General features: G+C 31.1%; 1 protein-coding gene across 2 annotated transcripts; it reads right to left on the reverse strand.

Moving 5' to 3' along the window:
• Positions 1-913: 913 nt before the first annotated feature.
• Positions 914-7,822, reverse strand: LOC131644651 (uncharacterized). Of its 2 annotated transcripts, none has more exons than XM_058915209.1 (9): positions 7,534-7,822; positions 6,318-6,515; positions 6,049-6,171; positions 5,616-5,653; positions 5,357-5,525; positions 2,046-4,808; positions 1,830-1,952; positions 1,540-1,670; positions 914-1,363 (listed from the first exon to the last, which is right to left on the reverse strand). In XM_058915209.1, exons 1-9 carry the CDS (start codon positions 7,612-7,614, stop codon positions 1,126-1,128), a joined length of 3,864 nt encoding a protein of 1,287 aa, XP_058771192.1. In that variant the 5' UTR covers positions 7,615-7,822; the 3' UTR covers positions 914-1,125. The 2 variants fall into 2 exon arrangements, with proteins under 2 accessions (XP_058771192.1, XP_058771191.1); XM_058915208.1 differs by having other exon boundaries at positions 2,037-4,808.
• Positions 7,823-15,293: the final 7,471 nt, after the last annotated feature.

Raw genomic sequence — 15,293 nt, forward strand, 5'->3', positions numbered from 1 at the left:
TTCAGTCCCGATCTTCTCAAATCTCTAATAACATTATTTCACCTTCTTTGTCACATACATCTTTCCTCTTCTTCTATAATCTTTACTCTCCTATATTCTTTCTTTTTCACCTTCTCATTTTTATGTAAATGTTCCGTATTTCAGTTTCATTTTATCGCACATCTTCTCTAATCTCTCAACACTTTTTCTTTTTCTTTTTCACCTTCACTAATCTTTCGTCTCTTCTATTTTTTTTTCATTATAATAATTTTTATATTGTTTTATGCTATTATTTTATGTTTAATATTCCACTTTTGTCTAATTTAATTTTTACATATTAAATGGAAAATCGTTGTCAAAATATGACGAGTTTTATTGTTATTTGTTAGTGTATGAATGTCTAAATATAAAATTATGTTGTCATATATATGTGTATGTATGGCACAATAAAATCTTTGTAAAAATCGAACCAACCGAACCGAACCAAACCGCATTAGTTTGGTTTGGTTTGGTTCGGATTTTTTTTAAAAGCCAACCGAACCAAACCAAACCGCACTATTTTTTCTCTTGCAGTTTGAATGATTTTTTTCGTCAAAACCGTCCAAACCGCACCGCGAGCACCCCTACTTTCAGTATTTGTTATATTGAATTTCTTTCTTATAAAAAAAAATTCTAAATTAAAACTGGAAATGAAAACTGAAACAACTTTCTAATTCTTTAGTTTTTAAAACTGAAAAAAAAACTAATTTTCAAAATTATTATTTCCAAAATAGTTTATCAAACAAATTTTCTAGTTTTTTAATTTTTAAAAATTAGAAAACAGTTTTTGAGGAGTGATTCAAGTTTCAAACAGGCCCTTACTATTTAGAAAATTGAAAACGTGTAATAGGTCCACTCCATGAAAGATACTAATAGAGCTGGTATCGACCGCGAGATAATCATAATATCACTTTCTATGTTAAATTCTAACTTCAAAATTTCTGATATTTACAATGAACCTTATAGTTTCATTATTACTCCCTAATCCAATGATTCCTTTCAAAGGCTATACATCCTATTACTGAAAACTCCGCGACACTTCAAATTCGTATTACAGGGAATCTGAATTTGTCAGCATCAAAAATGATAACTAGATTGGTCATGATTCTATGAGAGCCATCCTTTTTTGCTCTTAGCCGCTTTGAGCTTCATTACAAGTTCTTCACGCTGAGATTCTACCTCTGCATATTTGAGGCTCATGTGGAAGTATCGTTCCTGAATATCTCTCAACTCTTCCTCTAGCATTGATTTTGTACGTTCAAACTTCTCTCTAGTCACTAGTTCTTCTTCCGCCATTGATTTTACTGGGCCACTTGCTTGGTTGTTTCGGCCTTGAGGTGATGACCTACAGGATAGAAATACAAGAAATTTTATAGCTAGAATTTTCAAAAGTAAATTTCATACTTATATATTTGTTAATGTTGTTGCTGCTGCAGAGTTCAAAATAAAAGAAAAAGCTCCAAGCCTACAAGCCAATAGCAGAAACAAAATAAAGAGGCATGCATAATGTGTTCCTCTGACCTGTTGAGTTGAACTTCATATATGTCATTGGGTTCTTTTTCTAGTTCAGTCTCAAGCAATTGAGTCTTTGATACTGGTTCTACTTCAACCACATCAACACTTACATCAAGAAGTCCATGCTCACTTTCCACCTATGAAGATAAAGACATGAAACAAAACCATTTAATTTCCACTGAGATTGCAATTATTTGAAACTATCACTTTGGGTCATACAATTGAAGGCACAAAATATACTTTTTAACATTTGACAAGGAGGTAAAATGCAATAAGAGAGATTCAAAATATATCACCTCAGTCTGATGTTTGCTGCTGTAATGAAGGTCCTGTTGATCTTTCAGTACTTCTCTGTCATTCTTTAAAGACGGCTTTTTCCTATTACTGCGAAGTTGATTGGTATTCTTAACCATAGAATTCTGCTAAATCAAGGACATAAAATTATTAGTGTCATCATAATTTTCACAATGATATCATGTAATTAGTTGAAAAAAGGCACTAACTTTTGAGACCTTCTGATCATCGTTAACAGGTTTCCTGTTTAACCTTGAAACTTGATTTCGCTTTTGTTCCTTAGTCAGTTTTAATTCTTCTTCAAGGGCCTGAACTTTTCTCTGTAACTCAGTTTTTTCTTGGACACATTTTGTTTCTCTTGCATTCAAGTCATTCTCCAACTGCACAAGCCTTTCTTCAAGGGATGTTCTAGTTCTCTTGCAGTGCTCCAACTCAAATTGACATGTTTGCTGCAACCGAACATTCAAATTTCTGGATTCATCCATGTATTGCTGTCTTTCATTTTCAGTGACTAGAAGTTTTGATTCAAGGGCATTTATAGTGCTTTTGAACTTCAGTTCTTTTGATTTGTAGTCTTCCACTAGTTTTGACAACTTTTCATGTTCATCCACCTGCATTTCCATTTTAATTTTGAAATTGGCAAGCTCAGTTGTTAGGTCTTTCAACTTTTGTCCGTATTGAGACTGCACATTATTAACCTCAGTCTTAGATAAAATCAATTTAGATTGAGCTTCTCCAAAAGCAGATTCCAGCTTGGCTTTATCAGCACGCAGTGTGGATACTTCAAGCGAAGCATTGGAAGCTACTCTTTCTTTTTCATCATAGGCTGCTGAAAGTTTCAATCTGAGATTTTCTATTTCTAGTTTAAGGTTCTGAATTTCCACCATCTTCTCAATCTGCATCTGATTCAATAAGCTTTGACCCTGCTCCATTTGTTTCCTATTTTCATCCAAAATAGCATGCAGCTCTGAAGTTAAATCCTTCTCTTTTGATGCAATATCTTCCAACATTAAACAAAATTTATTTTCTAGGAGTCCCACTCTACCACAGCAATTAGAAAATCTTTCACCTGATTCCCTCAACCTATCTCCCATAAGGGAGCAATACTCCTCTAACTCCAACTTTTGCTCCCTCAAGTATCCATTTATCTTCTCAAATGAATTGCATTCTTCTTCAACATTTTCAATGGTAATTAGTAACTGCTTATTTTCTTCCATGGAAGAATCCATCTCAGACTGCTTCTCCATAATCTTCTCTTGTAGCCATGCAGCTTGATTTCTAGTGCTCTCTAGTTCTGATAATAGGGACTCTTGTTCGTTTGTCAAGTCACTCACTTGTTCTTCTAAAACAGAAATCCGCATTGATAGTTGTCCATTTTCTTGTTCTATATCTGATGTGTGGAGATTCATTTTATGTGTTCTTTCTTTTATCCTGTCCTCAATGTGTTCCTCTAATTGAAGTTTCTCTTGTTCAAGATGATACACCTTGGCATCCAACTCACTCAGGAGCTTCTGAAGAACCCACATCTCATTTTCTTTACTTGATAAGCTAGCCTCAAGGTTTTCCATCTCAGATGTTTTACTAGTCAGTTTGTTATTCTGATCTGTGATTCTGACTTCTAGTGTTGATTTGGAAGTCTCAAGCTCTCGAGTTGAAATATGACTATCATTTCTAATCTTCTTGCCGTTTTCCTCCTGGAGCATATCTTCTGAATGGAATATTCGAAATACCTTGTTGCTTACTTCAGAATCAGAGCTAGAAAAAGATTGATCATGGAGCATGTTTGACAAAAGGTTTTTGGATGCACCTTCATCTTTTGAATACGCCTTTGCTTCTTTTAGCTTGAATAAAAGATCAAGGTTTTCATTTGTCAGCTCATTACAGTCCATCTCAAGTTCTTGAATTTTCTCTTTCAGTTCTTCGATTTGTTTCAAAATATCTGCATCAGGTACATCTCTTGACACAGTCTCCGCATTACAGGTTTCTGGGACAGATTCTAACAGCCTTGCTTTCAAACTTGAAATTTCCTTCTCTTTAGCAGATAACTTGCTTTCATATTCCATTTCAATATCTGAAAGTGCTTTGTTGTTTTGAATCTTTGTTTGTTCAATGTCTTGAATTTTATCCTCCAATGCTTCTTCCAGTTCTTGCACCTCAGCCATCAAATTTTTCTTTGATTCCTCCAGCTGTTGTATTTGTTGCATAAAGACCCTATTTCCTTCTTCACTTAGCTGGAGAGATTTTTCCAGATTGCTGAGTTTTGATGGTAATGATGAAAGGTTTTCTATATCATGTTTCTGCTGTTCTATGGTTTCTTCCAGCTCCTGGAGAACAGAAACAAGCTCCACATTTGCATCTTGGCTCTTCTTTAGTTGCAAAGACAAGTTGGCATTGGATTCTTTCTGAAACTTTAATTCATCTTTTAGAGAATTTTCAATTTCTGGAATGCATTCAATTTGAGATATTGAATCTTCCAAAGTTTTTTGTCTCACTATTGGATCTCCTGATGACAATGTCAACTGCTCAACTTCTTTTTTCAAACTATCCCGTTCTACATATGCTGTTGAAAGGTCCGTTTCCAGGCCTGTCATCTTTTTAGATTGATATGAGAATTCTGTTTTCAACATTTCCAAGTCCCCTAATAGCTTTCTGGCATTCATTTCCCACATCTTTGCTTCTGCCCGTAGCTCTTCACTCGTGTCTTCTGCAACTTCAGGACTATTATTAGAACCATGGGTCGTCTTAAAAGATGATGCACCAATGTCTTGTGTATTTTGGGAACTAAATGATGAACGATTCGACTGAGAAGTGTTATTAACAGGGTAATCGTAATGGGATACACTTTTCTGGGAACTGGTTGAGTCTTTTCTTCCCGTTGGACTCTGCCCGTCACTGATGCATGGGGAGAAATTTCCCCTTCCTGTGGAATCCTCAGCTGAGTTATAGCTGTAATTCGATACAGAACCAGAAAGACTTGTTGCCTGCAGCCAAGGGACACAGTGTCAGTCTCATTATTAGAATATCAATTAGTAACAAAAGCAAAAATAAAAATGCAAATGAAAACAATGGACACAATATTTATTTAAGAAGTTGGTAAAGTGCGCCTACGTCTGCGGCTACAAACCATCTATAATTCCGTCTTATTTCTTGAATGGATTAGGATTTTAGTGTTACAAGTTATATAACTAACACTACGATCTATATTACAAGAACACATCTGCCCCTCCCCCTACCCCTCTTATGAGACATTTGATATTTTACAATAATTTGAGTATTTAATGAACATTTTATGATATATCAAATGTCATATGAAAAATTAAACTAAAAAAACCAGTTCAATTCTAATCATTTTAAATTAGATTAAATCCACTAGGATAGAACCACTGAATGATCAAGTAAAAGCAATGATTTTAATTTCATTTAGTTATAAATCCAGAATTATTATTTACCAACATGTATGCATGGACAGAAACTCAGAACAATATGTGCAAATAGAACACTGATGATAGGGAAAATGTTTTAATTTTACCATCGTCTCAACTTCTCCTGGCGATAAGGTAGAGTCCACGTCATCAACAGAGGAAGATGAAGCACTCTGTACATATGAAGAATCAGATCCATTTGACTTGACAGCCACTTCATGATTATTTTCATTCATAGCCTTCAAATGAGAATTTTCTTTGCTTGATTCTTGACCCCTGAAAATTTGTAAGAGATCAATATTTATTATAGTAGTACTACTAGACATTATCATTACAATATTATTAAAGACTACCCTCAATACAAACCTGGGTTTTGTTCTTGGTGTAAGGCACTGCATTGTTACCTGCAAAATGCATAACCACTGAATTTCAAACTCCAAGTTCAATGACATTTTGATGCACCATAATTCCTACATAACTACATGTGTTTATCTATCTATCTATCTGAGAAAACCTTATTTAGTGAAATGGAAATGTCACACTGACATAATTAAATCAAGTAAAGTAAATATGGGAAGAAGACCACTCTATATGTTTTTAAGCATCAAATATTTTATTTTTTGAATTCAATTCTAGCCAGCAATATATTCCAAATATTCAGAGCTCAATTTTCCCTCAAATTAACAGAAAACAACTTGGAATCAAATCCAAAATGACACAAATAGGAGTCACAAGAGAAATGCATTTTTACTTTGTGCAATCAAGTAAGAATAAGATATAATTGAATAGTCTGACTTACATTCAAAACTGTCCCATGGTTGCACTTATTTAGAGGGATTGAAAGTGGAACTGCAGCATCTGAGTTCACATAGCTGGTCATACTAATTGTGGCCTCTCCCAGGATGCCAGATCTTAATGATCCCTGTTAAATGGTATTATTTGTTTAGTGCTTCAAAAAACTTATTAATAATCCAAACTGAGTAATTTCAAAGTTCAAACTTATAAAACCAACAGAAAAAGGCATGCAATACATAATAGTACAAAGAGCAGAAATAGTAATAGCAGTACCATTGCAACAATAAGTTTGAAGAGACAATCATCAGTCTCCTTGGACGATTTATCTCTAGAAACCCATATAGATTCTGATAAAGTATCAGACCACTGACAACTTCCATTACGTACCGCCACTTTGCTAGTCTTTGCAAGTGTTTTACCATTTTCCACAGATACAACAGAAACAAACAACTTGTCCCACCCCTTTGGTACCTGTTAACATTAGAATTCAATTAGCATTCGCTATTTGCAAAACTAGCACTTTCTTATTTGAGTCTACCAATAACATAATAAGCACTTGTGACACTATTTGGAAAACCATATGGAAAGAGTTTATGATGTCTCTAAGATATTTTCAGCTTATTTTTATAAGATCTCCACAATAGCTTATGAAAACAACTTATATAGCTTATAAGAAAATAGTTTGACTTCATCTTTTATTATAAAAATAGCTTATGTAAAAGCACTTATATAAGAAGTGATTATCCTATAAGTACTTAATCAAGCTTTTTATCTAAACATGGAGATAATCTAAGGAGCCATATCTATAAAGTATAGTAATAATACCTTACATTCTTTAATAATATTAGTACTTCACTTAAGTCAATTTATGATTTAGTTATGTTCTACATTATTTAGTCCTTACAACCTCTAAAGCACTAACACCTCCGAAAAAGGATGTGTCTCGGTCAGTGTCGATATCCGAAACCGACACCGATATTTGTGGTTACGTTTAATTTATTCAGTTTTTTTATTTTTTTTAATGTCAACGTGTCTGTGTCATAAGTGTCCGTATCAGTATCGTGTTTCCGGTGTCCATGCTTCATAGCTTAATAGCTTAAAACAAAAATAGCATGAAGCATTGTTCTGCATTCCACCAAAACAGAAACCTCAATGCTAAAACAGAAATAGCATGAAGCATTATTCTGCATTCCACCATGAATTTAACCTTCAATTTCATAAAAGTTCAATTCAAAACACGTTACAACTCAATACAAACCGTAATTCTCTCTAATTTCCAAATTATCATTGCGTTTCACATATCATAATTCATAACAATCTCTGTTATTTCCAAATTACAATCCAAGATATTCAATCACATAAACAAAATATTCATCATCACGATAAACAATTCTAATCAAGCAAAGCAGAAATTAGAAACTAAACTAAACTGAAACAACGAAGAACAACAACACAAAATCAAAATCGAAAAAAAGTGAAAGAAAACAACCTGAAGCGCCTTTAGATTCGAAATTCTGAACTCAATTCTATCACCTAATTTCCCATTCCTATGCTTATGAAGCTTAAACATTCTCTTCTCTTTCTTTCTAGAAACTTCCTCTTCACAATTCACACTTCACAATCACGTTCATATGAATACGCTTTGCTTTGCGCTTGTTCTTTCCCAATCACATTCACGATTTTAATCATCTTCTCCGTAACCACCATCACCAACTGTTGAAGAAAAGGAGCGTTAGCTAAGTGGTCATTGTAACGAAAGGTGTTATTTTATTGTTACTTCAAACCATAGCGGGAGCGAAAAATAACAACCCGAATTAAATGAACCACATTTCTATATTCTTTTTATTTATTTATTTATTTATTTTTTGGTACGTCTGCACGCAACTGTAGAGACTAATCATTTTAATCGTTTAAAATCACAATAAATTAATTATCAGTACGCAACTGTTAAAATTAATTTTCCGAACTGCATAAGATCACAATACAGTAAATTCTTCTCTAAAAAATTCAACACTGATACGTGCTCAAGACTGAATTTGAAGAAATAAATTCTGGTTTATATTTATTTACATTTACTTTACTAAATAATTTAATTTAACTTTTTGTGCGCGGATACTGTACATACGTAACCATAATAACAATGGAGTGTTTATCTATAACTCATTTATTATTTACTTTTAAATGGGAAATTCTTATATGCTGACGTGTTGATGGGTGGTTGGGTAAGAATGTGAAAGTTGTTACTTTTAGGATGGGAGCGGTTGTAGGTTATTACTGACTGCAACCACCAACGCAAAAGCATTAGAGAACAAAAACGAACAGGCTGTTTTGTTTGTGAATGATTGTGGGGGTGAAATAATTTTATAAGTTTTAAGTTGGAACAAGAATGGGTGTATATTTGGATTTTGATCCGAAAATGGGATATTCTAAACTACAATGATGAATTATTGAAAGAGACTTTGCATTGACATTATCGTGATCTCTTGTATGGTATATTCAATTGGGAACTTTTTTTGAGGAAAAATCTTATGTGCATAGTTGTATGACCTAATGTACAGCATTTTTCAAAATTGTATATTATTTTTACTTTAGAATTTTATTGAATATATATTTTGATCCAAGACAATTTTGTGTCGACTTCTTGTAATAATGTTTTTTTTTAATAAATGGAAGGAATATCTTTTACACAATTGCATATATTAAGTCTTTAAACTATATATATATATATATATATATATATATATATATATATATATATATATAAATATATATATATATATATATATATATATATATATATATATTAAAACTTTTTTCTAAAATATTTTGTAAATTGTGGTATGGTATTCCATTGACTTCTTTTAGAAAAATGACAAATGTTAAATTAAAATCTATGGGTTCATATCTAATTTGTCATATATCTTATGAAGCAGATTTGGAAGATTTTATGTAAAACATAAGAGATTTCACTAATGTTTTATAAAGATTATTTTATTTTCTGAATATCACAATAGACTCCTTTGATCTCTTAGTCACCTGACGAAATTTTATTTATGTCCAATGTTTCTATAGATGTATTTCTGGAAGTATCAATTTTTTTTTTAAAATTTAGTTTTTTTCGAGATGCATCTACGGAAGCGTTAAAAACATAGTGAACCTTTGGAAAATTGAAATTAATTCAGCTCATGAAATCTCACGTAATTATATCTACAAAAGGTCTTGAAAATAGAGTGTTCCGTAGATGTACCTACAGAACATTCTGTTATATTTTCAAATCAATTACATTTCACTCATAAACTCCAATTTGTTAACGAAAATGGAACATCAAATTATAGTAAATCAAAATAATTGAAAAACCTTAATTGCACTAATTTGATTTACTATAATTTGATGTTTCATTTTTGTTATAAAATTTGAATTTTTGAGTGAAATGTAATTGATTTACAATATAACAGAATGTTCCGTAGTTACATATACGGAACACTCTATTTTCAAGACCTTCCGTAGATGTGACTACGGAAGATTTCATGAACTGGGTTAATTTGAATTTTCCAAAGGTTCACAATGTTTTTAACGCTTCCGTAGATGCACCTCCGAAAAAAGCCAAATTTTGAAAGAAAAAAAATAGTACTGGAGATATATCTATGAAAGCAAAAGGGCATTTTTGTAACACACATAGTGTGTAAGAGATTCATGGAGTAAGATAAGAGATTTCCTTTATTTTGTAATTTTTATTAAAATTAATAAGCCATTTTCATGACAATGATATTGTGAGCGATTTTTTTATTAGTTTTTATTCATTTTTAAAGTGATGTGACTACCTTTTTTTTTCAATCAACTAGAAATCTAATAAAATAAGAAAGAGCAATACAAGATATTGAGGGGACATAGAGCCTAACCCAATATTAAAGTAAATAAGAATTAGAGACATACATCCATATATCACATGTACAATCTAGCGAACCACTTTCGGCGCGAAACCAAATTGCAAAAATAAAATGATATATGAATAGAAGACAATCACTAAACTCAGATTTTGAAAATGGAGAATGAAATCGACCGCCAACACGATAACGACTTCATTAACCAACAACTTACTCACAAACAGCAGTAAGTAATCACGGTCATTTCTGACCACACAGTCCGAAATCAATCACAGACGATTGAAGCGGAAAAAAAGACCGTAGTGGTGATAAACTCAAACCGGAGCTAGAATCCACACACCACAACAATCTGAAGAAACCAAAATTCCCTGATGCAGTGGAGACAAACGAAATCTTGAAAAGACTACCCGTTTTCAAGCCATGACAATGTCACATTGATATTTTTATTTGTTTTCATTTATTTTTAAAATGATGTGACTTTATGTGTGGTTAGTTTTGATTTAAATTAATATAAATCTAATCTAATATAAATTTATAAAAATCAAAGTACCTGGAAAAATCACTGTTACCCTTCTGCTAAAATAACTTAAACTTTTCTGATTTCAGGGATATAAGTGACTATTTTCACCATTGTTTCATTGTGGTTCATTTGACATTAAATGTTGCTGATGTGGCACAACTATAATTTTTTTTGGATTTTAATTTATTTTTATTCCACTAAACCCTAATCACGTTTCTGCTGCAACATTTAAAGTGGCAGCTCAATTTGAACAGCCAACATAAATGAAATTTCCCTATGTTTAATGCACTTAAGGGAAGCTCAACCAAGACAATGAATAAAAGTTGAAAAACCCTTTCACTATTTAATTTCACCATAAACAATGGATCTGAAAGAAAAACACATATCTAAGTTCCTCTATCCCAAATATCGCACTGGTTGAATATTTCGTTTTAGGGTTTGAAGCTTTGTGAAGCCATAACCCATGGCTAATCATCATCGTTCTCCAGGTTCTTTATACAAAATCTTTCTTCCACCTCAAGAACTCCTCGATTATCTTTTCAGGTTAGTAATTTCCATTTTCTACTTTTGGTTCGATTTTTTTCTGCTTTTTACTTGCATTACCTAAGGAATTTTGTGATATTGATTGTGGATTAAACTATTAACCTTCAATTAATTTTTTTCTTCGGTTTTTGTTTACTCTTTTTTATATTAGTTTCAAGTTTTTTTGAAATGGTTTGGCATGAATTTGTAAAAGATCAGATGAACGACAATTTCGACTTCGCTGACGCCAGCCTAATCTTGCTGCTACTGTAGTATATGGTGAAAATCATGCTGGTGTTATTGCTGGTGGAAAGGTCGTGCTTGAAGGTATGTCAATTGGTCTATAGGATCACTCTGATTATAGATTTTATTTTATAGATGCTTAAACATATACATAAGTGCATTTTGTTTGATTCATTTTGTGGAAATAATTTTAGTTTTTAGTACTTTAGTTGCTTCTATTGTGGATAGTTTTTTAGGTACTAGATTTGATGATGAGAAAGCACTTCTTATTTCATAAGTGATGCTTGAGGAAAGATTTGGTTAACTTTTCCACTATGTTTTTTCAAATCTGATTAGAAATCTCATTACTTTTTTATATTTTACCCCAGTATCGTTCTTGGTAATTGCTCTGATATATTTATTGATTGGTGGAGGAGGAGTATGAATCTGGGGCATAACCTTTTTTCTACAATTTTTAATTTTAAGGCAATTTCTAACTATCATCTATTTTCTTTTTTGACTTTTTTCAGATTCAATATTGTTGATGGTTAGTATCAAATTGATATTTATAGTGTTCGAAAAAATCAACATAATGAAGAGATCACTTTTGATTACGATTCTATACTGAGGTTTGTCCAGCCTGCTGATTTCTATCTATTCAAGGCAATAAATAAAGTAGAAATATTCTCAACCAACCTCATGGATCTCTTAAACACCACACGAAATTCCATTTTTCCCCCAGCTTCCGTAGATGCACATTTAGAAGCACCCAATATTTTGAAAAAATTTGATTCCTTCTGTAGATACATCTATGGAAGCTTAATAAACTAGTGTATATGGGGAATCTTCATCATATCGAACTTGCCGAGATGTGGCCGGATGTTTTTGTTGATAGGAGGCATGAATTCGAAAGATTGAAGACTATTGAAAAAATCTTGAATGCGAAAAAGTCAAAATTGGAACCACCAATAGATTTAGCCGGCGATAGTTCTTTTGATGTATTTTCTGTTTTCAAAATGTAATTTATGCTCTATATACCATTGCAATATAATCTTTTTTGTAGTTTATGTGTTTATGTGTTTATGTGTTTTATACTATTACATGTCACTGTTGCTACTGCTTCGAATTATGCCAAAAAAATAGTAGGAAAATTTTCGTAGATGCATCTACGGAAGGGTGTTACATAGAAAATTATGGGTGTTTATCGTAGATGCATCTACGGAAGGGAGAAATCTATGACCCTTCCGTGGATATATCTACGGAACATTTTGTGACAGAGATTGTGTGGTCCATAGTCTCCAAAGGCTTCTATAAATGTAAGGTTTCTAGGTTTGCATTACATACAAACACAAACAAAAACCCTATAAACAAAAATGTCTCGCATAAGGCCCTGTTCATGGCAGCGAACATCATCAAGGCGTCCCGATCCAGAACCAGAATATCGTAGAAGGAATGGGCATGTTATTTTCTCTCCGGTCAAACCCCCTATGCCGGTTATGTTTTGGAACATCCATACCTTCGACCAACTCAAAAGAACTTTAATGTCTCATTTAGAGCGGGAGTACAAACCCGGCGAAGTCATCCGAAGGATCCAAACGCTTAGAACAAGGACCAAATTTGAAACCGGAGAAAAGCAACATTGATGGGAGGAATTTGAAGGTGACATCGATTTTGGTCTAATGATGCATGGGTCAGATGACATTGTTTTAACTGTTGTAATATCCTAGATCTCTTAGTTTTCTTAATTTTCTATTTGAAGTTTCGTTGAAATGCCGATTAATCAATGAATTAATGCATGGGTCTTTTATGGTTAAAAATGTTGTTGTTCTGGTTTTCTGGGTCTGGGCTGATTCCGTAGATGCATCTACGGAAGTCTTCCGTAAGTGCATCTACGGAACAAAACAACGTTAAATAAAAAAACGGCTGCTTCCGGAGATGCATCTATGGAAGCACAATGGCAGTTTCGTCAATTCAGTGGTGCGCCTCATACCTATGGGGTGGGTTAAGAAATCTTCAAAAAAGTATCTGCAATATATCTGTCGAATGAAAACATATTCTATATTCATCTTATTATATAGCAAGGAGGAGTATGAAGTATCAATTTGTTTGTATGGAAGTCAAGTATGTTGTGGGAGCTACTTGAATCTGATTGGTGAAGGGGCGTTTCAAAAGGTTTGTACTATTTCAAAAATTTCAACTCTTAATAAGAAAATAGAAGGAGAAATGTGATATTTTATTATGTTTTTTCAATTCTGAAAGGGATATATGTGATACTTTGCATTTGAACCCGATCCAAATCTTTTTCACCTTTTAAAATGGAAAAAGGAACCGAGATCCAAATTAATGGTATTTCTATGATCTTTTATTTCTAATTACAATTATCTTGGTTACTTAATGTTTACACATGCCTAGAAATCATACAGTGTAGATAATCATATTCAAATAAATATCTTTCTCTTATTTTTTTCTGCTACAGCTGCCTTAGAAATTATCTCAATAGTTTATTTTAGAGACCTGATATATTTGACTATTTCGAGAAGGAAGATGCATAGTTGGTGTTGAAGCGGAATGAACCTGTAGTGCTTGCTAGCATTCAAAACAATTCTTGAAGACAAAAACAAAGTGACATGTAGAAGTGTATTATATAAAAGATATCATTTAAATATGTAAATGAGTTAAAATTGTCACTTTATAGTGTCATTACATGTCAAATAGTGTGATATATTATTCAACACATATAAATGCGGTGGAAAGAAAAAGCATATAGTAATATTGAAAGTGTAAATAAAAATATGGAATTCTATCAAATGATATTTTTTTATTCATTGTGCATTTTGATGTGTTATTCTCTTTGTTGTATTTTGGCGATTATTTTAGATGAATTAATTTGTTCCATATTTTGATCGGTCAAGAATCAAATCTACATACTTTAATTATGGGAGAATGTACACTACCTGATATCTAATAAAAATATGAAACATATAGGAAATATTTTATGAACAATGTCCATAAAATCTCCTTTAGTAATTATAACTAGTCTGCTTTATAATTCCATGATATAATTATAGAATAAGTTTATGTCATAAAATGATTTTTTTTTAATTTTTTTAATTTATATATACTTTTTTAATCAATATTTATCACTTTTCTATTTATCGTTTATTTTTAAATTTATAAATGCATTATACATAATAAATTTATATATTTTGTACTCCAAAATTAAATTTTTGATATGTATATATATATATATATATATATATATATATATATATATATATATATATATATATATATATATATATATATATATATATATATATATATATATATATATATATATATATATATATATATATATATATATATATTATATATATAATTTACACATTTAACATGGTTGTATATGTATAAGTGGCTTTCATTCATCAATTATTTTTTTAAACTTTGTATTCATGATAAATAAGAATTAATAATTAATTAATAAGATAAAATTTAATAAATACAAAAATTATGATTAAATAATGAATTAATGTAATAATTTTGTATGAAATGTGTCATAAACTATTATTATTATTATTTTTAATCAATTTAAAATAGTATAATCCTAATTTAATATGTCCCAATCAAATATTTAGTTATAAAAAAAAACAATATATACTAATGAATACAAAGATTTAATGTGTTTATTAGTTAACTGGGAATATGATAACAATGTCAAAATTATTTTAAATATTTGATTTTGTTTATGTACTATATCGTCTATTGTCTATGTGAAACTAAAACATTACCACTAAATTAGAATGAATGCTTACGCATTAATTTTTATTTTTTTTGCAATTTTAATTTAATAAAAATATATATTTTTGATGGTAAAGATTATTCTTAAATATATATATATATATATATATATATATATATATATATATATATATATATATATATATATATATATTATTAAATTTATACTTATATAAATGAGAGTTTAATTTGTTTTGTATTTTTAGGACATATTCAATCAATTTTATTTATTTATTATCACTAAAAATATTAATTAATGGGAAAAATACAAAGTTACAAATATTTTTATAAACGGGAATATGT

Source organism: Vicia villosa, linkage group LG1 (genome assembly GCF_029867415.1).
Source record: "Vicia villosa cultivar HV-30 ecotype Madison, WI linkage group LG1, Vvil1.0, whole genome shotgun sequence".
Taxonomy (NCBI): domain Eukaryota; kingdom Viridiplantae; phylum Streptophyta; class Magnoliopsida; order Fabales; family Fabaceae; genus Vicia; species Vicia villosa.

Bases quoted from the DNA above. Each gene is read 5' to 3' on its own strand.
- LOC131644651 (XM_058915208.1), bottom strand. From the start codon at position 7,614: ATGTTTAAGCTTCATAAGCATAGGAATGGGAAATTAGGTGATAGAATT. The intron at 6,516-7,533 runs GTTGTTTTCTTT...TAATGTTAACAG, and splicing joins CGAATCTAAAGGCGCTTCAG to GTACCAAAGGGGTGGGACAA. The intron at 1,671-1,829 runs GTGATATATTTT...TTATCTTCATAG, and splicing joins GCAGCAAACATCAGACTGAG to GTGGAAAGTGAGCATGGACT.